The 25,035-nt window shown below is 36.2% G+C and overlaps 1 protein-coding gene across 5 annotated transcripts in view; it reads right to left on the bottom strand.

Moving 5' to 3' along the window:
• The window catches only part of FGF12 (fibroblast growth factor 12), a 570,000-nt gene that overhangs the window by 202,914 nt on the left and 342,051 nt on the right, over positions 1-25,035 (bottom strand). For all 5 annotated transcript variants that reach the window (XM_073895559.1, XM_073895561.1, XM_025876646.2 and 2 more), the window contains one exon: positions 18,934-19,044. In XM_073895559.1, coding sequence (XP_073751660.1) covers positions 18,934-19,044 — 111 coding nt within the window. The remainder of the gene's footprint in view (positions 1-18,933; positions 19,045-25,035) is intronic.

Below are 25,035 nucleotides of genomic sequence, written 5' to 3'. Positions count from 1 at the left end.
TTTCATTCCATCATGCTATATTTGTTTTTTCTGAGGGAATACCTAAAATTGTGTAAGTTTTAGGACCTACAAAATTTCAGTCAGTCTCAGGTTGAAATGAAGTGGCAGGAGAGAATGAAAGAAAAGTAACACATAAAGTAGGAAAAACTAAAAAGATTATATTCATGGAATGCCTACATTTTTTCAGGCATCATGCTAGGCATTCTGACATGTAAAATGTCACTTTTAAAATAAGTATCTCACTACTTGGCTTTATTTCAGGGTATAAAAAGTCTTAACTTCTTTTTTGGGTACCAAGTGAATAAAGAAGGGAATGAAAATTGCCATCCTAAACTTCAGGGTATGATTCCATAGCCTTAGCCATTTGAACTCTCATATGGTATCTGGTGAATATCTCTATAATGTCTGTGGTTCATAAAATATGTATTCTTTCCATAAATATCTATTGAGCACTTAGTATATGCCACCTGTCGTGCTTATGATGGAGAAATAGTGAGGTAGCCAACAGACGTGGTCCCTGGGGGATAAACCTTCATCTGTAATCCTTCCTGAGGTTCCTACTATTCTGTGGGCAACTTGAAGGCCCTGGAAACTGTTGTTATCCTTGTTGCCTAGAATATAGCATCCTGGTCTCATTAGGCGCTCTTCAATATTTGCCAAATACATAAATAAATCAGCAGTGGTTTCTCTTTAAGCTTGCTTATGCATAGCTTCTCTCGGTCATATTTCCAGCATGCAAGAAAATTAAGCATGCAAGAAAAGCATGCAAGAAATTAAGCATGCAAGAAAAAACTGACAATATTTATCACACATAGAATATATTTAAATATGGAATCTAAAGGGAAAGCCAGAAAATTTACATGACAGAGTTTGAGAGGACAAAAGCATAGGATGCATGGGGCTGGTGTGTGTGAATGGTGAAGCAGGTTTTAGAAGGAATGAAGAAGAAAGGAAGAGTTTGAGGAAATCTGTTACAATCAAGATATTAGATCTCTTATAAAATTATACTGGACCTAAAAAAAGTACCTTGTGGAAGCGCTGTGCTTTTATCCAACTTAATTTCTACCTGACTGTTACCCACAAAAATAATTCCTGTGACAAAAAAATGTAGCAATCAATCCAAAACATCAGAAAACACTTACTGTGACAACCAGTGAAGGTGCAAAGGAGAAGAGGAAGAGAGGAAAAGAAAGAGAAAGGAGGGAGGGAAGAATAAGTTCCTTACGAATTCTTCTTTACAACAGGTAAATCCAGTATCTTCTCAAGCAACTTGTAAGGATGGCCTCCTTATTGCTTGTAATAGTGAACAGGTATAAAAGAGCATAGTCATGTTTTCAAATTCCGAGTTGAACCTGCAGAATGGGCAGTGGAAAGCATGCATTTTGTGACCAACTGAAAATCCAAGTTAAATTTATAGTGGAAGATACTGAGAGAGAATCGAGATATTTGGGTTTATAATCTGTGTGCTCTCAATATCAGATTGTCTTGAAAATTATTGTTCCCCACACATCAAAATGTTCTCAATAAAGATACTTCTTTAGAATGTGAATAATACCATATCCTACAAAAATATGAACCTAAAATTAAGTTGATACCATGTTATTTTTCCTTATAATCCAATAGTCTCCTGTAATAACATTTGTAATTATAGTATTTATGATAACATTTGTAAGTCACTCAACTGGTTTTACATTAGTCATGAAAATAGTATCTATTTCTGGCCTTTATTTATCATTTACTAAGGTCAATTCTTCCCCCTCTTCATTTTCAATAGGAAAATGATCTTATAGAATAGTCAACAAACTAAGAGATAGATAGTCTGGGCTCTTAACTCTTCCAACACAAAAGTGGTCATATAAATTACGGTACAATGGAGTATTCATTCAGGCAAATTAATTGCTGCCTCATCCTCATTCCACAGCATTACACAACACTTACCACATTGCTTTTTCATATTTATATGTTTGCCTGAATCTCCCAGCAAACCAAGAATTTTTCAAGAGAATGAAATACATTTTTTTTTCATCCAAGGTACATTGCACAGTAGAAACCTAAACAATTGTGGTCATTGAACTTAACTCCCTAAAATAGCTTTCCTTCCAGAATTTAAGGGAAAGATATGATAGTCCCTACTTTAGCTATTAAGGAAACAAGACTAGGATGAAGACTGAACTTGGAGGACATAGCTCTCAGTCATGAGCCCTAGTTCTAACATTTAATGGCTTTGTGACTTTGGTGACTGGAAGTAATGTAACCTCACTGAGCCTTAACGTCCACTCTGAATGCTTCACTGACTTGTTATGATGATGAGTTAAAATAATATTTTTCAAATACTTGTTAAACTATAAAAGTAAAGTACAAAGTATTACTGGTGTGGTTAGAGCTTTCACAATGGGGGTAAGGGGTAAGGGACACTTGGGTCATCATCATTTCATATTTTAACTTAAATTTCTTAAGATGTCATGGCAGAAAAAAAAGCAACGTACTTCATCTTATATATTTAAGATTCAGTGAGCAAAAATAATTATGTATTTAAAACGAAACAATGAAAACAATGTAAAAATCAACATACTTTAGGTTATAGTGATTTAGTGTTTTCAGGCTGATTCTTACTTTATAAACAATTGGTCAAATAATCCAACTGCCTGATTTATTTTCTCCACTGAATTTACTGACTTATGGAACTGATGAGTGGTTTGGGGCTTAGAGACTTAAAATCGTTCTTTTAAGCATTGGCCCATAGCAAACATTATGAATTTTCAACATAGTGAAAATGAGCAACATGATGATCCCTTTCTTGGACAAAAGCTAGTAGAATCCTGCCACTGGCTTTTAAACCTGATATTATCATAGAATCTTTCCTGTGTTACTTCAGAGATGTTCAAAAACTTGCATAATTAACAAGTCAATTCAATGTGATTTTTTTTTCCTTAAGATGAAAAATGAAGCATGTCACTATCGATAATGAAAGCAAATGCCCATCATCACTCATCCTCCGCAACCAATTTGTCTTACACATCAGACTTGTCTTATGGTCCACATGAAGAACTCTGAACAGCACAGGTGTCAGTCCAGATCAAGTGGGCAGAAACATCCTTCAAGAAATCTTTCATGTTTTCAAAGGTTTTAGATTTACATCTTCCACAAATCTTCCATCAAACACCAAAATTGACACTATGGCCTGTCAGGCTTATTCATTAATTTATCACATGTATTCCAGACACTATGCTAGGCACTTGTAATACACTGATGTAAAAGACAGACTTGGTACCTGCAATCATAGTGGTGAAAGTCTATATAATAGAAAAAAAAAAATAACTCCACATGTGAACTCTGCAACCATCTTTACAGAGGAGGGCACTGAATCTCAATGATGTGGTTTTCCCAAGGTCATGAAATCCTCCAAGGACTAGGATGTGAACCTAGGTTCTGGTGGCTGTAAGGCTATAAAATATTGTTGCTCTTGAGAAATAAAAGAGAATTTCTAGCAACTACAATCTAAGTAGTTGTAAAGAAAGTGAGAAAAAAAATGGAACTACAATAAATAGATTTGGAAGCCTTAAAAGGAATTTTTCAGGCAAGCAGAAATTCCCCACTCAGAAAGTACAAAACCTTTAGTTCCTCTTAGTTAAAATTACACACAGACAACAAAAGCTAACTTGCTTGAGATGGTTTAGATATGCACAACCAAAGCTTTGCACTTCATTATCATTAATTACCCAAACAGGAAAGCACTTTTGAAAATTTATGCACACAATACTGATGAGCAATTATATTTAAATAGTGGGAAGTCAGTGAAAAAGCCACAAAGAAACATTCACAATTTCACTCAAGTTATACTGACACTGTCATTCAAATGTTATATTTACTGATCATGAGTAATATATATATACATGTATACATATAGATATATACTATGTAATTCTATGATATGGTATAATATGTAAATATAAATTATATTTCTGCTTCATTCCAAAAATATTAAGTGGATCTATAGAAATAAATGTGGTTAAGATATTTTTTTAGAAATGGAGGGGGAAAAAAAGAATTTGAAAAATAATAGGATCAGTATTCTCTACCTTAAAATGTGTCAGCTCATTTCTCCCATTGTCCCTACGTACAAAATTTTTCCAAAGTACATTTCACCTATCATTTGATTGCAATTGCTCAGTAACATTCAGTGGTTCCCCATCTCCTAAAATATAAAGTGTAAACTTCCTTACGTGTTGTTTAGCACTCTAAAATATGGTCCCGTGATACCTCCACATAATTTCTTTGCTAGACCCGTTGGTCATTTAATTTGTCCCGACATGGAAGGAGCTTTCCCCACTTGGTAATTTTGTGCCTCTTTATCTGAAATGCAGTTCTCCTGATCTTAGCTCACCTATTTTGTTCCTATTCTTCAAGGCTCAGTTTAAAGTCCACTTTCTCTGAGCACCATGGCTTTTGGGGATCTCTTCCATCTCTGAAATCTAGTGATTTTTTTCTAATCACTTGGCAGTACCAGTGCTACCTGGCATTATTAAGTTTAATTTACATAAAGTTTCAACCTCAACTTTGTCTATTATTCTAGGAGCAGCTAGAAAGCAGGAATTGTATGAGAATCATCTTTGTAACTTAGTAACTAGAACACAATTCTCCCTCAATATATGTTGGTGTTAATGAAGATGAAGCATACATATGGCAGGCGTGTGTGAAATTCCAATCATTTTGCTGCAGCTGCTCAAAACTATGTCTTAAGGAGACATCTGAGGCTAGGCCACAATGACTGTTGTAAAACCTTAGTGATGTCTAAACAAAACAAAACAAAACCAAAAGTAAAAGAATTTAGTAATGTCTGCTGTGGACCCAGGAGGGACCATTTACTTGTCATCTCCAGCTTTTTTTTAACAATACAATATCAAGGAACATTCCATAAAAGGACAGCAATGATTTGCAGTGTACTTTAAAATAATATCTTATTGTGTAACTCTGTCTCAAAGTTTTTTGCTGCATATTACAACCTTCTGGGAGTTTTGTTTGTTTGTTTATTTTTAAATTCTGATACCTTGGCCATACCCATACCAACTAAATAAAAATCTCCAAGATTGAATCTAGGCCTCAATATTTTTTTAAATTCCTCATATGATTCTAATGTGCAGCATTGCTAAAAAGCAATTTCATATTCAATAGGTCTGGGGTAGTTCTAACCAGCTCACAGATGATGCTTATTGAACCTCATCAGTCCTTAGACTAGAGCTTGGTGTGGGCAGTATCGTCATCTCCTGCAGGTTACAGGAAAGGCAGAACCTCAGGCCCCATCTACCTACCGAATCACAATTTGCATTTTCACAAGATTCCCAAGTGATCACTAGGCACGTAAGATTCAAGAAGCACTGTTCTAGAGCAGTGGTTCTCAAAGTGTGGTCTTATGAACTTGTTAGAAACACAAACATTCAGCCCTTCTTCCAGATTACTGGAATCAGAAATTCTGGGAGTAAGGGCCCAAAAACCAGTAGTTTAACAAGCCCTCCAGGTGATTCTGATGCCCACTACAGTATAAGAAGCAATGTTCTAGAAGTCACTCTTCTTTTACTTGACTGTACTTCAGAATCATCTGTGTTATTTTAAAATACTCATGCCTTGGTTCCATCCTCAGAGATTCTGATTTTATTGACCTGGGCATCAGATTTTTTTTAAAGTCACCCTGGTGATTCTAATGTCCAAAAATTCGGGAGCCATTGTTCCAGAGGACTTTGACATCAGTGGGAAGTAGACTATCTTCCCTTGCATCTTGATATGACTTTCCCTGCTGAGATCACCAGCAGATTCAAAGGACTGAGAAAAGACCATGTGTAACTGTATTCATTCCTACCGACTTTGAGGGAAATTCCAAGTGCAGTGGGGTTGAATCCTATCCAGATTCAACTTCAATCAAATTCCCTTAAAGACAAGAAGGCTGGGTCTAGGGCCCAGCAGAGTGTTGAAACTGCATGTGAGGCACCAAGAACGCCTATTAACAATTCTTCGTGGCTCTGCTCAGTCCTATACCTTCCCAGAAATTATTCTTGTTCACACTTCCGGCAGCATAGATTTCTCCTCTTCAGACTTCCCAAAGCACTCTCTTCCATGAGGGTAAGTTTGATATTATATACTTTAAGTCCTTACATATAATTCCCATTTTACAGTTGAGAAACTAAGGTTTGAAAGTGCTAAGCAAACTGACCAAGTGTATACAGCTGGTAAATGGAGAGATGCATGTTAATTTCCATAACTGTCTGTCTCTGAAATTGTATGGGATATTCACAACACCACACTGCTTCCTCAAGGATCATAACCGGTCCCCGCTACATACTAAAGTAACAATAAAATTATGTATTCTGGCAATACCTAAGTAAGAGGAAGCAAAGAGAAGTTCTCTTTAAGATATTTTTAAAAATTCAATTAGAATACTATAGAGTGGGCTTAGTAATGCTGAACAGACATATTTTGACATGGGAATGTGCTCCACATTCTGTCTCAGTGTCAGGAAAAGCAGATGTACTAAGTGCAACCTCACTAGATCTTGGCGGGATGCCTGCTCAGTACCACTCTATCTAGGCTACTGAATAATACATGGAAATATATACACACACACAAACACACACATCCTACACACCTCAAATTTCCCAAGTCAGATACACGAAACGGGCCACCAGATTAAGAATGTAAAAATTACTGTATAATGGTTTACTATTTCTAAAAAATACTTTAATTTACAATGTAAATACACCAAACATATTGAAGAAAAATCCTCTCAAGTTCAGTGTTTATACCGTCTTAAAGTAAACCACCATAATACTTTACAAGTAAATCACAATTCCTTCTTAATACTTTTAAAAAGTGTTGGGAGAAAATGTAGTGGTATGATTTAAGGGAATGTTTATTATACACTGGGAAATATTAACCAGGAAAGAGAAATTCAGTGTAGAGTGGGTAAAGGCATTAACTCTGGAACTAAATTTGCTGTGTACACATCCTGGGTCTACCATTTAATATCTGTGTGACCATGGGCTAATTATTTGAACTCCCTATGCCTCAGTTTACTCATCTTCAAAGTGGGCATGACTATAATACCTGTTTTATAGAATTGTTGTGATACTTGAATAAAATTTCTAAAATTATTCAGTGAACATTAGCTATTATTATCTGATATACTACAAATTCATATTTTTTCCAAATCCCTCAGGGAAAATATATAATTCTTCTTTTATAGTTCATGGTAGTATACCCTGGAAAATATCCATCCACATGAGAATAAAGGTATGATTAATTCCTTAATAAACTGGTGGCTATAAACCTAATCAAACCAGAGACATAGAAGAAATCGCACTGCCATTAATTACTATCTCTATTAAGCTTGAGAATGTAGGCAAACCTACTTAATCTCTGAAGCAATAATTTGTATTGAGGAATGAACACAGGAGGGAGATATAATGGAACTGAATTTTCCTTACTCTCCTTTGACCAAATCAACTTCACAACTCAGAGCCTCAGAAGCAGGTGATTTCAGGGAGATTTTTAACAATCTCTAATTTATCACAACTCTAAAACCCTTTTCTACTACTTCAAGGAACCCACCCCCCCTTTTTTTCTTACTTTTTAAGCACCTCAGTGTATGGTTTCTGTTCCCTGCAAAATAAGCTTAAATTTAGCTCCTGGTCCTGGTTGAATAATAAAAGTAATGGCTCCCTCTCTCATAGGTAAATGTACCATTTACATACTTTCAGAAAATGATGCCTCTGTAATTATCACCATGAATATATATTCACATAATGCTTTGAAGATATATTTAAAACTGTGCAAGAGTGTATTCTTGTACTATTATTGCTATACAGTTCACTTTTCCAGACTAAGCCTACTCAATTTTCTTCCTATTTTCATAATGGAAAATGACTTCCTTATCCATCCTTTGAAGTCTCTTAAATTATCTGTCATTCTCAAAACAAAATGCAAACGTGATCCAATTTGCATTAATCCTTCAGGCTAGGTGTTGTTCAACAAAGTCATATTCATTTTTGATGGAGTTATTCTGAGAATTCACTTGCATTCATTTATTCAATGAATATTGACAACCTAATATGTGCCAGACATGACTCTGGGTGCTGGAGAAACAGCAGTGCAAAATGCAGACAAAGCTCTCTGCCCCTGTGGAGCTTTTATTCTAATTAAGCCTTCCAATTTAAATGGTAGTGTGGTTATATACTATTATTACTACAAATTAACCTATCCATATCCATTATTAAGGCATTACCTATTATTAAGACCTTATTACATGCCAACACCGAGATAAATCAGACATAGTCAATGACTTCAAGAAACTTGTAACCTAAAGGAAGTAAACAAGTCACATACATAATAAATTTATACACATGAAACTGCATACATTTCTTAAGAGAGGTACAATGTATGCCGAGGAAAAAGCAGGACTTCCAGTTAAAGAAATCAGAAAAAGTTTTCAAAGACAAAAAGCAGTTGATATTGTTTTTAGAGGAGGATACAATTAATGAAAAAAATAACATAAGCAAGTATGAATGAGGAAATTCTGTGGTGTATATATATGGGGAATGTCTTAGTGGAGGAGAGACATAATAAAATAAATAAGTATATAAGACAGTGGCAAGTGTCCCGGAGGAAGGACAAAATCAAGTTGCCAAGGGAGAGTGAAGTGTTGAAGACAAGGATTGAAATGGATAGACTAACCAGAAAAGGTACGCCAAACTCCATGGGAAAAGGCTTCTCTTCTGAATAAAGGCATGAAGAAGATGAGAAAGGGGGCTATTTAGATATTAGGAGGAAGAACATGCTAGGAAGACATGGAATGATGGTACCAAGGGCTTCTGGAAAGACCATGGTTGTTGTGTTTGAGGAACAACAGGAAGATTAGTCGAAAGAAAGGAGGGCAAACAGTCAAGAGATAATGGGCAGGGTTATGTAGAATCGTATCAGTCATAAAGTGAACTCGGCTTTTACCCTTAACGCTGTATGATGAAAGAGGCTGAACAGAGAATGGACCTATCTGACCCATGTTGTAACTGGGACTGGCTACTCTGTGGATAACAGATTGAAGAGGGAAAGTTTTAAATGACAAGATCAGTCAGGAGGCTATTGCAAAAGTCCAAAGATGAGAGCAGCTTGGTCTATGTTGTGGCAATAGGGGTATTGAAAGTGGTCAGATTCTGTTATATTTTGAAGGCAGAGTGAATTTACTACAGTTTTCAAATTCATTGCAAAAATTACTGTACTACCCACTTTACAATTTTGCCCTTTTTAATGATATGTTTAAAGGAAAAATTTCAAGGGTTTCAAAGGCAAAACCAAAATTCATTACCAATTTGTAGGCTTTCAGTTTCAGATCTTTCAGGGATATTGGAGATAACCTTTTCCAAACACCTCATTTCACAGAGTAGGAAACCAAGGAACAGAAAGCTTAAACAAGAACAGGCAGCTAAATGGGGACAGGACCTGGACTGGAAACCAGGTTATCTGACTCACAGCCCAAGTCACTTTGACTTACAATTAGTGATATTTCAGTGGCTTATACTCTCCATTTGAAGGTGTATTCAGTCATTTTGATTTTACAACACTGAGTAAGAGGTACGCCAAACTTGAACCTCTTCAGGGGCGAGGCAGGCTGGAGGAAAATGTGGGGGAAAGCAGGTACATCCACTGTTTGAATACATTCATTTTTTTTCACCGTGAGGTGTGCCAGCTAAATGAAACATATCTGCCATAGCCCTCCAGTTTGGGATCTTGGAAACTGTTCATTGCTGTGCTCCACAGAAGAGCAAATAAGGACATTGCACTCTAAGAGGGGAAATACAAATGTAGATAAGGAATTTCAGTCTAATGTGATTTGTGGAGCTGTAAATGTACACACAAGGTTCAGACACAGTTGGGTGAAGCGACTTAGTGGGGGTGTTGGGAAAGGGTGGCAGTTGTCAGGGAAAGCCAGAGAAGGCTTCACACAAAGAAGAAAAAAGTTGAGAAGGGTTTTAAAGGGTAAGAGTGGCTTACCAGCAAAGCCAGTGAATAAGATTGGGTAAGTCATTCCATGTAAATGAAATTAGCATGTAAAATGTCCAAGATATAGGCTTATCTGTTTCATTTGTGTAATTCCCCCAAACCTATGTTTGATTATACATCTGTTTAGAATTGAGCTCTTGACTCTCTCTGGGTATAAATCAAATACAACATTCATTCCATTGTGTGTGTCTTCTTTATCCATTCATCTATTGTATGTTAAATACACTAGAATTAAAATAATTTTTTTAAATGTGGCTACTAGAAAACTTAAAAAAACTTCAAAAATAACTGATTTCACACATGTTTGAGACACTACAAAGTCTGAATTTCATCGTGCTTTGCAGGATGCCTACAAACCTATGCTTTCCCTATTACATTAGAAATCAGGTACCAGTAGAAGTATGTGTAGCAGTCCCAAGACAGAGACTGCCTTGATCAGCAAATGTGAACATTCCAAATCCTGGGGCAGAGGAGAGTTACCAGTCATACCTACTGCAGTGCATCAGAATCATCCAGAGAGCTTGTCGAAACAGAGATTGCTGAGCCACAGCCTAGAGTTCTAATTCAATATGTCTAGCGTTGAGGCTCAAGAATGTTCCCAGATGATGCTGATGCCGGAAATGGTCTGGGGACTACACACTGTATGAACCACTGACTTAGAGTACTCTTCAATATCCCCCAGCTCAGCACTTCCACACTCTTTCGCATAACATCAGCTGCCGCCATTAAGGATTCTACTTGTTGAAATGGCTTCTGTCTATGAGCTCCTTGTAAACAAGTACTCTTTCATCCATGTGGATGAAGATAATAGTAATAGCAACAACAACTAACAATATTTATTGGGAGTTACTGTGTTTTAGGCACAATTTTAAGTACTTTTCATGAATCAACCCATTTCATCTGCACAACAACCCTATGATGTAAATTCTATTATCATTCCCACTGAACAAATGAGGGGATTAAGCTGTGAAGAGGTTAAATAACTAAGCTAAAGGTACAGAATTTTAGGTCAGATAGCCTGGATTCAAATTCTGGTTCTATCATTTACGTGCATGACTCTCCAGATCCTTATACACACCTTGAGGATATCACATAGGGATTTGTAAATTGAAGATTTCCTGCTGGTGATATAATAGCTTTCAGAACAAATGGTATTGTTCTGAAATGGGAAATGGAAGACGCCAGTCAGTTTTTCTGAGCATACGTTCCCTTCCACATGAGAACGGAAAGGCTTCTAAAATCTGAGAGATTCTCTGTCCCTCTAATTTTGTACAATCAGATATCATTTAAATCTGAGGAATTTTATGTGATTTGCTCAAGGTCAATGCACTGGTTACCTCATAGAGCCAAGAGTAGATTAAAGAAAATCTCAGGCCTCAGCTCCTTCTAGTAATACACTTGGTTAAGTAGCTCCTGTCAGATTCTTAACCACTATGCATACAGCCTATAAATATGCTATAAATATGCCCATAAACAGTCACAGAGCAACCAAGGAGAAGGATAATTTCAAATGGTTCATGTTTTCCTTTACTGACTAGAGGGACACATGAGAACAGAAGTCTTAGGATCGAAAAGAAATACAAGACTAATAAGAAGGAAAGAGGTCAAGGTTACAAAAAGTTTAGAAAGTTATTCCCTTGTGATTTTATGTGAGCAGGTAAACTATTCAAGGAAATGATTGGTTCTTGTTCATGCTTTCCACAAATATTATCTGGAAGCATACTCTAAAATTAAAGCATAGTCAACAAAAACAAATCTCTAACAAATGTTCATTACTCTTCTAGCGATTAAAATTAAAATGCATTTTTTCTTTATTAAAAATATCAAGTGAAGTAACTACATTCATAAGCTCAGGATAAATATTAATTTTGATATTGAAAAAATATGCCACTGTAAGAGTCACAACATTACCACACTATTGCTTAAGATTATGTAAATAATCTTGCTTAAAGAAAATTAGCAGGATAACACACACATTTCTTTTTCTTTTCATCCAACTTATAGGTGTGATTTCGCACATACAAATTGATGACATATTCTTAAAGGACAGATGATAGTAGAAGAAAATATTAACCCTATAATTGGATATGGCATAGCCCTTACTTTCCCATGGAAACTATAATGTGTACGCTCTAGTAGGTGTAAGAGATAAACTTGTCCAGGAAGGTCCCTGGTTAGGGAGAAAAACTTCCTTATAATTCTTCACAGCATCCCTTATGTCCTTGATAATTTTTCCCAACTAACCATGTGGATCATGTTTCTGTTGATAGTTTAGCAATACAGAACTTCTGTTGGCTTCGGCTGTGTCTATATACTTGTGGCTGGTGGTGGTATCAAAACATCATATGTTTGGTATTGTATAGAAAACATAACTGGATGACTACATTTTTAAGTTTCCAATTGGATTTCTGAAACTCAGATACAGACCATTTTGAAATGTTTCTTTATGCTGAACTCATGAGAAATTTAGTTTATTCATAAAATCTGAATAAACTGTGTTTGATTTGTAATCAGTAGTCAACAACATAAAATACTAGAGGTCTAGAATCAAAAGATCTCAAGAAACAGATTCCATATTAATTAAATATTAAGCACAAAAGTCAAACAATAATTTATTAAGACAAAGCTCAGGAGATTGTTTAAAAAATCATCTTGGAATGAATAAGGCCTTTTTAAACAGGAAAGAGAAGCTGAGGGTGTAAAAGCATATTTATAATAAAATAAAATAAAATAAATAAGCACAGCCAAGTAAATTCAGAGACAAGCAACAAAATGAGTAAAAACGTACAACTCATATAACAAAGAGCTGAGTTTTTAAAATGTAAATAGATTTCCTACAATGTAGGTTTATAGCCTACAGACATAAACAGATATTTTATAGAAAAAGAAGTGACGATGGTTCTTAAAATATATGAATAAGTGCTCAACCTAACTCATAATAAGACAAATAATGTTTATGTTTTTAGGTAACAAAGAACCAGAAGTTTGATAACACATTGTACTGACCTAGAACATAAGGAAATAGACATCCTCAATGTAAATTTGTATGATGGAGAACAAATATATATCTTTCAAAATTAAAAAAGCATATACCCTTGACCCAGGAATTCCACTTCTAAGTATCCATCCTGTAAGTACACTTGTGCACATGCAAAATTACTTACGTACCAGGATATTTTTTATAGTGTTGTTTGCATTAGCAAAATATAAGAACTGAAATGGCCTTCAACAGAGAATTAGGTTAAATAAATTCCACATAAATATATACTAATAAGGAAAAATCTCATAGATATAACAATTTAAGTTTAAAAAGATACTGAATAAGTTAGATGGATGATGGAGAGAGAGAGATGATATCAATATAAACATAGAGCATTGTATATGTTGATAAATGCACAGACTACATCCAGAAGAATGCCAAGAAATGTGGCCAGGGGCAGAGAGAAGAAAAACAGAAATTGTTTTTGACTATGTCAGTGTCTCCCAGGGAAAGAAACACACCCATGGTTGAACAAAGTTGGGTTTAATGACTTAAGGCAAGGAGGAAAAATGCACTCCATGGTCGAGCTGGGATGTCTTAGTAAGAGGATGTAAGAAAGAACTTAGAGGATTTAGTCTTGGGTTAGGCAATTTTAGGGAGGGCGCAAAGAAATGTAGATTTACTCCCAATTGGATGCTCTAAGGAAGTGAGTGTCATTGTATGACTGGGTATGTTAATAAATATTATCTATAAGACAAGAGCAGAGCAAGTTAAAGCTGTGTTTGGTGAATTAGTAAGCAGCCACTGATATAAGCCAGGATAGAGAAATATTTGATCATTTTATAGTTTGGACAACATTCTTCTTTTTGCCTGTGTTCAGACATGATTACAGAGTGGTTGTGTTTTTGTCTTAATTCAGAACAATCACAGTGGCCTTGTCTGATTGGGTGTTCTGTGAAATTGTCTATATTCAACAGAAGTACCCCAAGGCCTGCTGGACTGCCAAGTCAGCTCCTGCCTGGCAGGGACTGTTTTGGTCTTTCTCAACAGCATACCCTTTTGCACCTTTATGGTTTTATACTGTATACTTATCTTATTTATTCAAAATAATTTTTAAAAGAATCTCAGGACTGGGATTCCCAGGGGAGATGGCAGAGTAGAAGGACCCTAGGCTCACCTCATCCCATGGATACAACTAGTTAACACACAAGTGTAAATAACTCAGAAAACAACCCAAAGACTGGCAGAATAAACTCCACAACAAAATGTGCCTCAGGAGATGAATGGATAAAGAAGATGAGGAATATACATACAATGGGATATTATTCAGCCATAAAAAAGAATGAAATCTTGCCATTTTCAACAACATGGATGGAGCTAGAAAGTATAATGTTAGAAAATAAGTTAGAGAAAGACAAATACCATGTGATTTCACTCATATGTGGAATTTAAGAAACAAACAAATGAACAAAGGGAAACAGAGAGAGAGAGAGAAACCAAGAAGCTGACACTTAACTATAGAGAACAAACTGATGGTTACTAGAGGGGAGGTGGGTGGGAGATGGGTGGCACAGGTGATGAGGATTAAAGACTGCACTTATCACAATGAGCACTGAGTAATGTATAGAATTGTCAAATCACTATATCGTATACCTGAAACTAATATAACGCTGGATGTTAATTATACTGGAATTAAAATTAAAAACCTTAATAAAATTTAAAAAATAAATCTCAGTACTGAAGGAGACCTTAAAAGCCACCGAGCCCTGAAATTACCCCAGTCACCACCACCTTCTTCCCCCTTCCCACACCAACAGGGTTCTCTTGTGAAACCCCCTGCAAGTGCCAGTACAGCATCTGATTGAATATCTCCAGTTTCACCATTGTACTAATTTATGAGGCAGCGCATTCCATACTCAAATCACTGTTCATATATTTTGTTCAGGGGGAAAGAGAACAATACATTTGGTTATAATATCTTAATTGTTTCCACCCCAGCATGTTTGACCTCTTCAAATGCATCTTCTCCTATGGCAACTAGTAAAGCAGAATAATTACCTTTCTAATTTTATGTAAAATATTCCTATTAATACTTTCCAAACTGCAATTGTCTTTTTTTGTGCCAGTGTTCCAACACAGTTTTGTATCTTTTGTTATCATTACATTTGCAGAGATTCTTATCTGTTGCTGCTGACAAACCCATTTGTTTTTGTACTCAATTACATGTAATTAGTCTTTTCTTCATGAACAAAAGAACAGGTGTCTTTATCAATTCAATGCAAGATACCATGATAAGGTTGGTTGGACCTAATGATGTCTAGTGAACTGAACAGCACAATTCTGACAGATGCTCATAGTAACAAGATTTTTTTTTTAAACAATCAAATGGTTTTACTCCTGCCTACACAAAATAGAGAAAGAAAAGTCATTTTCACATCTTAGAGGCTTATAATTTTCTATTTAAAAATTGAGTAGAATTTAAATCCTCCTCTGATATTTTTACCCTTCATCCCCACTAAGAAAAAGTATAAATAAAAATTATTTGCTTTCACTGGAAATTTTTTCAGTGAAAATATGTGGGGGGGACTGGGGAATCAGAAGAAAGTGTGTTAATTGAAAAACTGGCAAAATCTGAATTAAATCTATAGCTCAGTTAATAGTATTGTACCAGTGTCAATTTCTTATTTTTTTCTTTTTTTTTTAAGATTTTATTTATTTATTTGACAGAGAGACAATGAGAGAGGGAACACAAGCAGAGGGGAGTGGGAGAGGGAGAAGCAGGCTTCCCGCTAAGCAGGGAACCTGATGCAGGGCTCGATCCCAGGACCCTGGGACCATGACCTGAGCTGAAGGCAGACACTAGCGACTGAGCCACCCAGGCATCCCAGTTTCTTGGTTTTGATAATTTTACTGTTGTTACATAAAATGATACCATTAGGGGAAACTGGATGAAAAGTATATAGGAATATCTTGTATTACTTTGTAATTTTTCTGAAGTCTAAAATTATTTCAAAAGAAAAAGTTAAAATAATATGTGGGTGGGTGGAGTATTTAGCCAATGACTCAGAAACTTTTGTATATATACACAAGGGGACATTCATTCATTCATTCATTCCATTTTTGTTGAGCACTTACAATGTATTAGAGATCATTCTAAAGATACATCAAAGAGCAAAACAAAATCTCTTCCCTCATGGAACTTACATTCTCCTGGGAGAAAAAGGAAGATAAAAAATAAACAAACAGCAACTGTGTGCGCGCGTGCGTGCGTGTGTGTGTGTGTGTGTGCGTATGGTGGCTATAAGAGCTATGAATACAAAAAAGGGGGGATATCAAAATAAAGAGGGCCAAGGTAAGGTGTGTCATTTTATAAGGGATGGTTAGGGAAGGTCTTTTCAACATCTATAAGAAATATAGTTGTGCTGCCTTAAAATAGAAATGACAATTATCCACCAAAAAGAGAATGGATAAATGTATTTGGGTATATTCATGCAAAGAGATACTTTACAAAAATGAAAATGAACAATAGAAAGCAGATATATCACCATATATGCAGCTCACAACCATAATATTAGGGAGGAAAAGTACACAGAAGTTATGAACAGTATATGCTCTCACTTATTAAAAGTTTAAAAACATGCAAAACAGTATTACAAATGGTTTAAGTTTACATATATGAAAAAATATATTTTTAAAACTGCATGGAAATAAACAACGCTAAATTCAGGTTTGTTGTACTAGTACTGAAGGGAAGCAGGTCTCCACCAGGGAAAGCACACAGTGGGTTCAAGTGTATTGATATTTTTTAACTAAATTTTATGCCAGGGACTGGGTATCCAGATAGATTTATTCTAGTCTTATTATTTTGTATATCTAAACTATTTTTAAAACCAATATATCAAAAGGTATGTGCAGTTGCTTATCTTATTTTTAAATGTATGAATTCAGTTTCTAAAAGTATTTGACAAAATGTGTCACCCTCAATATGTGTGTTATGCCTAATGGCATTATGCATACATATATAGGCATATAGATTTGTACATACACATGTGCATAAATGTATGTGTGTGTGTGGCTTTACATCAGGCATTGACCCAGCATCCGCAGAGAGAGCAATTTTCAATTATTTTTCTATGAAATGGTGAAGGAAGGATTTTTGTCAGTTGAACCCACACTTTTGCCCCTGCCCTTCCACCACAAACCCATGATAAATGTCATACATCTGCAGGATAGCTGTCCAGGTTATGGCAGCATAGTGTGGAACCATGCATAGTTATTCAACTTACTTGGGGACTGAATCTATCCTCCTCAATTGATAATTTTTCAATTTTTTAAAAAGTTGGATGGATGATGCTGACAGGAGACAGTCATATTATTGTCTCCAGTCACCTCATTTTATAGAAAAAGAAACAGATCAAGGGAGAACTCCAGACAGCATAGGTGACACAACTAAGCAATCTCTCTGATTCTTTCCATCAATACCTGTAGCATCACTAAATCTCCATGCAAGTACAGATGCAACAGATGAAAATCTTACCCGGAGAGAAAGGCATGCTCAGTCTTCTGTACCCAGATGAAAACATGAATCATTTAAAGAATGCATTCCAATAAATAAATCAATAAATCAATAACATAAAGAATGCATTCCTACAAACAAGCACAAACCAACAATGCAAACCACAATAGGCTAATCAACTCTGCAGGAAACTGGGATGCAATTTTTTATAATAAGATATTTTCTGTATTGTAATTCATATTTTATAATGTATAATATTAAGTGAACAAAGAATGATTTAGAAGGGGTGGACAAGAACATTTTCACACTTTTGGAATTGCAGATCTTCCCTCAAATCTTTAACTTTAATTTAAAAGCTATTTTACCATAAAATATAAGGCTCCTTGGACTATCTTATGCAGTTTGGTAGACTGTCACACTGACCACAAAATCACATCCATCAGAAGACAACTCAATGGGACATATACTTGATGAGTATTTACTATGTGCTCAACACTAACGATCTAGCAGTGAATACAGACAAACTTTAGGAAACAATATGGCACCCTGCATAATTTTAAGATAACGTGAATTTCCCCCTGAGTATCTGTATATGATTGTGCAGGAATGAAAAGATATGATGTGAGTGATTGATCACTCTTGGCTCTGAGGCTTGTATTCAAAATTCTTCTGAAATGCAAATATACTTTGTCATACCTTGATGATTTTGCTTAGTTATTAAACATGTCAACTCTATACTTAAGTTAGTTAAAAACTAATTCCAGGGATATTATTAACAAACTTTGAATATCTGGCATTTTATTTAAAAAACTTACAAGCAAAATTTCAGGTCTACCGGTTTTTATTATCCTGTTATTACCAAAACATCATCACACTATTTTTCTTTTTAAATCAATATAAAAGAAAAAATATATTTTCCTTTTAAAATCAATAATTTTGTCCTCAATCAAAATGAAATTATATGTAACAGACATATGTATGTATTCAATGTTTACCTTAAGAAGTAATTTTGGTCTGCCAGAAATGATGTTCCAAGAATTATTATAACATGTTTACTATTTGGTTCTAGGATTAAAACACCATCTTGTGCTGGAAGGTCTGCCTTGTTCCTACAAATACTTATCACCATACTGACTACAAACCCTGGAGTGGGAGGATATTCTTATCCATTGACTATTTGGAACTCCTTCAAGCCTCCTACCTTCTCATTTAGTATGTAACCTCCCAACTGTCTCTTTACTAGGGGGAATCATAGCAAAAAGGATAAAAGATAAGACACCAGCTTATTAGCAGTTAAACAGTTCAAAAGGCAGCCTGGCCACACCTTAAGTCTAAGGCACATTGGGCCATACATTTGATCATAATGGGATTGCAAGAAGCTAATGATCCTTACTGTAGTCACTATTTTCGTCCTTGGTCCCATCAATGGTACCATCTGGGTGCATCTGCAGGAAATATCCCTGCTGGCTGAATAACCTTGTCACAATTCCTTTCAGCTGGGGTTCTGCAAAACAAAATGAAATGATTATTCAAATTCTTATTTTGTTTATAAAAATACACACTTGCAAATTGTCCAAAAATTCTCTAAGTAAACTCACAAATGCCAAAGTCTTAAATATTGAAATAAACATTTGGAAAGGGCGCATTTCAGTAACATATCTTTACTCTTCTTTTTCCTTCTAGAGGCAGAGCCATAATACTATACAGCAGTAAACCAAAATACTAAAAACGTGAATTATTTCTCTCCCTCATGCATCTAGTGTCTGACTGCAAGATGCCACCAAGCTTATGGTCCCATTCCAGAATCACTATTTAGACCAAACTGCCACTATAATTCCTAAGCTTCCAACAGTCAAAATTAGGCCCTGGAAGACTTCTATTTGGGCTCAATGTCAACTATCCCTAAGAAACTTCTGGATTTTGAAATGCTGGTCAAGTTCAGCCAGAAAGAAAGAATGGCTTGTATGAGAACCACAGGAAAAAGCAAAACCCCCATGGTCATGAAATGTATGTGAAAACAGATTTCACCTTCAATAAATACCTCACCAAAGAGGAGCCCCAGCACTTCAAAAGTCATTTTTCCAGTACAAAATAAACAAACAAACAAACAAACAAATAAATAAATAAATAAATTCATACATATTTCTCTAAGTATTTCAAACTAGGAGTGGTCCTCAGCTTTTGAAAACTCCCTACACATTAATAGCATCAAGCTGAAACTTTGTATACCACATTTGGATTTTTATGTATCAGCTAACATAAATATTTAAAGCTTTCTCGTTGTGGTGCTGGCTGCCAACAATTCATTTTCTACAACATCATCACCATCTCTGTCTCTACTTCAGTACTGGGCAAAAATTAGAGTAGTCTAATGCATCCCTGAGGTAACAACATACTATCCTCAAAAGGACAATCACCAAATTTCAACTGATAGTCAATTTCATTCCTTCCCCCATTTATTCAACCAATATTTACTCCAAATCTCTTTTTTGTCAAGCAATATGCTAGGTATAGTGTGTTAAACAAAACACATTATTGATGTTTAATTCCAAATAAGAATTCTAGTTAAGGATTCAGTGCACTTAGCTCTCTGGGAAAGGGACCTGCTCTCTACAGCATATGTCTGTGGTTAAACTTTTTCACATACGGCTTGATCACATATATTCAAGAATATGAGTCAATGCCTATATAAACATGTCTTCTTCAAAGCAAGCCTAAGAAGCAGAAAAGATGCCCAAAAAATTGGGAATAAGGAAGCAGGGTTATGAAAAAAAAGAACTGAACTGGAAATTAGGCATTCTGATTGATAACTGTATGTTATATATGTGTGTTAAATAAATTCAATTTATTTACTTTGTGGGTCCTAATTTCCAATTATCAACACCATCTGAAGTGAAAATGAAATATCTTTAGATCCCTTCTATAAGTACCTATTGACCTGGAGTACCTTAGAATCCTCTGCCCTGGGTGGTGGCAGAAATCAAGGAATGGCTTCATGTTCAGTGTGTTGCCTCCATGGGCTCACCCAGTCTGACATACTAGGGACAAGTTGGAGGAACACATAGCTAGCTAAGATCACTGTAAAATAATATCCTGGACCGCTATTACCACTATCAAACCCTACCTACCAACTTTTCTAGGCTCAACTCAAGATCACCTCCTCTAAGAAAGCTTAGCTATCATAATTGCAGATCATTTTTATAATCAAGGGAAATAAAAAGAACATGTGAGCCTCTGCCATGAGGCTGATTGACAGACAGGTGCTAATATGCACACTTAATTCTATGTATGCAGCCAGAAGACCCAGCTTTGAACCACAACTGCCATGTGGTCCTGAGGAAGTCATTTTACATTTAAGGCTCAGTTGTCATACCTATATAAAGGGAAAAATAATTCCTATGCTAACTATAACCATTGAGAATTTCAATGAATAAATATAGGTGATAGTATGATTTGAAATCCATTAAGAATATAAATCCTCATAAAGGTCTGTTTTTTAATGATGAAAATCAAACGTCTTCTGATTTCCGTTTCAGTGAAATGTTAATTAAGCTTGTAAGTCATTAAAGTAAACAGTGGGCTAAGAGTAGAGGATAGAAAAAGACAGAAGAAAGGGACAACTGTCTTATATTTGGTATTTTATTTCTAATAAGCTTGATAAGGTCACTTAAAGAAGTCATGTTTTGGTTGGTAATGAGATGCATGGCAGCTGAGTCACTAATGCCAGCAAAAGTTTGTTTGTTTTATTCATGCTCCTCTTTCTGTAGCTGTAATTAAACACTTCTTTTGCTATGGTGAAGCTATCCCCCTCTTGGTGCCCTGGGAATTCAGGTTGGTAAATCCTATTCAAGATAATGAGCATCAGGCTTTTATACCATCCCTGACTGCCCAAAAGCAGTGCCAGAACAAGCCTGGAGTCTGAGTTTTAATTATGTGATGATCTATGAAAGCAAATGCCTTGTACTCTAGCTGTTTCAAAGGAGACACGACCATCTATTGAACAAATGCCCTGAACCTAGGATGTGTCATAGAAAGCCAGGCCTGCCTATACCCTGATTACCATCTATCAAACCCTACCAACCTTTCTGGGCTCAGCTCAAGACCATCTCCTCCATGAAGGCTTGGCTATCATAAGTGTGGATCATTTTTATAATGGGGTGTGGAGAGGACATGTTTTGTTGTATTTTAAAGAAAGAGGTTAAAAAAATGAGACCACTTTTTGGTACATCTAAAATCCTCAGGCACTCAACAAATTTGCTTTTTATTTGTCAGACAATACTTGGGGATCTAAGAGATGAATAATTCCTGTGCTGTCCTCATGGAGCACCCAGTCTAATGTGTGAAACGTATTTATGTATAATACCGGTGTGGGGTAGGTGTTAAATAAGGGATAGAAGCAGAGTGGCATGATGGCACCAAGGAGTAAGGGACTAATTCTGTCTCAAGGTTGGGTGAAGGCACCTCATCCATCACTTGGAAGAGTAAGTGGCATTTTAATAGGCAAAAACAAACAAATCAAAACAAAGCCAAAAACAAAAACAAAGAAAGGGCATTCGAGACAGATAAATAATAGATATTTTCGAATTTATATGATTCTACTTGATTCTAAGATAATGTTCTTCTATTATTATTATTTTTTTAATGAAATGATGGCTATATTATTAGATGGTGAGGTGGCAGGGGTTTGGTTAGTTATCTTTGTACTCTAAAATGGTGTGGCAAATGCTGCTAGCTTTTCTCCCAAATCCATTTCCTCTTTTTCCTGGGCACCCAGCTAGACCATATGTCCTAGCCTCCCTTGCAGTTAGGTTTGGCAGATGAATGAGTGTCATATGGAATGTAAGTGGAAGTGATGTGTGCCATTTTCAGGCCGAGGCTTTTAAAAGCAAACATTCTCTTAATGCTGGCTGGATTTAGATGACAAAGCCCTAGGGATGTCAACAAAATAGAAGAATGCTGGACCTCTGAATAACTGATAGAAAAAAGACAACAGCCATCAGAAATACCCATTTTGGACAGGTGAACAGGAAATAAACTTCCATTGGTCCTGCATAGTGACATCCTTCCAAAAAGTACAATAGGAAAAGGGGGAGGGGATGGAGTAATTTTACAGCAGAGAAACCTGACAAAAAAAACACTACCTCAGCAAGGTGATCAAGGTTACTGTCAACAGTCATAAATCATGCTGATAATATGTACCCTTGATATGATGTGATGAGATTGGCACTTTACCTCCGTGATTATCTCCAAAACTCATAACCCCAGTCTGATCATGAGAAAAACACTAGACAAACACCAACTAAAGGACATTCTACAAAATAGCTGACTAGGAACACTTAAATTGTCAAGGTCATCAAAAACAAAAAAAAGTCTAAGAAAATGTAACAGCCAAAAGGAGTCTAAGGAGACATGACAACTAAATGAAATGCGATATTCTAAATGGGATCCTGGGACCAAAAATGAATAGTAGGTTAAAACTAAGGAAATCTGAATAAATTATAGACTTTAGTTAATCATGATGTATCAATACTGATTTGTTAATTTTCATAAATATACCAAACCAATGTAAGATGTTAATATGGAAATCTGGGTGTAGTTTATATGGGAACTCTTTGTACAGGCTTCACTTTTCTATAAATTTCAAACCATTCTAAAATAAGAAATTTAGTGATAATTACAGCCACAAAGCAAGTTAGGAATTTAATTCTCAAAGAGGCTGGGTGAGAAAGTAGGTAAAGGATAGGAACTCAGGCTCAACACTGCTTCCCTTCAGGATGACATGGCGATTTCCACAGCAGTTTGAATTCAAGGCCCCTCAGGAGAGCTGGGATCTGGAAGAGCTCTCTAGACACTCCTGCTGCTTTAACATGTAGTGCAGGGGAACAGTTACCTAGGTATGTACTGGAAACCCAGAGCAGGCTGGAATGATGGGGGCCTGATCATACATCTCAGGATGACCACGGGATGGCAGAAAATAAAATACCTTCCTTCAACAATGTCAAAGATTAAAAAAAAAAAAAAAAAAGCTGAGGCTCAGAGGGAAAGTGTCTTGTCTAAGGTCATCCAGCTAACACATAGTTGATTTAGGACGAGAACGCCTCTCCTATACACTGGATGAACATCATCCTTTCCTTTCAAAGAGCAGCTAAGACATAATCTATATCTTGTGCAATCTAGGGGCTTGGGGAACAAGAAGGTAGAGAAGCGAGGAGGGAGAGCACTGAGTTGTGTTATCATTTATTAGAGTATGGGGACGATAAAGAAAAGGGGTTTTAGGAAACTGTGCAAGAAGTACATATATACACAATAAATATCTTTGATACTACAATTAGATTGTATTTATCTAGGGCCCACCTATTCAACATTTGCACTCAAAGTTACAGATAAAGTGCCTCATGTAAACACTGAACTAAAATGAAAAATACTAATTGATTCATGAATTAAAATGAAAAACATAACCGTGATCCAAACTTTGATATGGAGGCCATATCCAGAGAATTAATAGTACTTATTACAATGATGACGGCTGTATTTTGAACACATCTACTTTGTACCAGGCACTCCCCTGATGATTTTTCTGTAGTTTTATTTAATATTCACAATAACTGAGTGTATAAGGTACTTTTTTCTCATTTTCCAGATGGGATTATGGAGATCCAGTGAAGCTACCTCACTTACACAAAGTTACAGAACTAGTAAATGAAGAGGCAGATTTAACTTAAGAGTCTGTGGTCCTAGTTACTCTCCACACTGTTCACTCACTTTCAGAAAGACACTGGCAAAACTCGCACAGGCCCAGAAGGAAAGGAGCCAAATCAGGAGGGCGCAGAGGACTGCCATGTGAAGAATGGCTGAATGAACAGTCAATATGCAGCCTGGAGAAGCCAGGACTCCGGGGACGTGAGAGCTGCCCTCACTTTCTTAACAGCAGACAGAAGTAAGAAGCCAATTTGTTCTGAGTGGCTCCACAGGGCTAGAACTAGGGCCAATGGGTGCAAGTTACAGGGAGACAGGTGAAAAAGAATTTTCTATGAACTGGATTCAAAGAGAGAACAGGCTGCCTAAAGAGTGAGTTTTCTATCATGGAAAGAAGCAAACAGGGAGAAGCAGGAAAAACTCCACATCAGAGCAGCTGTGAAGGACAGGGAGGTCTGCAAAAGCTAAGGCAGTCTGCAGGACAATGCAAGGTCCTCCCCAGCCTTGACGCCCTGGAAAGCTTTGGGATCAGCCAGATGGTCCTCTAAATACAAGTTTGCTCCTCTGTATCTTCGTGTGTGCTTAGGACAGGGAATTAAAAAGACGGTTTACCAGTCATCGTGAAAATGCAGCTCTTTGTAAATGTTCAACATGGACTGTGGGAGTAATTTGACGGGGTTTTCTAATCAGTCTCTGTGCGTTTAGAAAGGAAGCCTCAGTATTAAGGTTTAATGTTGCCACTTAAAGGAACGAAGATTGAAGCGGCTGTTAAATGTGATTCTTGTCAAGTGCTTCTGGA

Source organism: Callorhinus ursinus, unplaced genomic scaffold, assembly GCF_003265705.2.
Source record: "Callorhinus ursinus isolate GAN/ISIS: 27379988/994484 unplaced genomic scaffold, GSC_fseal_2.0 scaffold1, whole genome shotgun sequence".
Taxonomy (NCBI): Eukaryota; Metazoa; Chordata; class Mammalia; order Carnivora; family Otariidae; genus Callorhinus; species Callorhinus ursinus.
The sequence above is the reverse complement of the archived record's forward strand: the minus strand, read 5'-3'. Positions and strand labels throughout refer to the sequence as shown.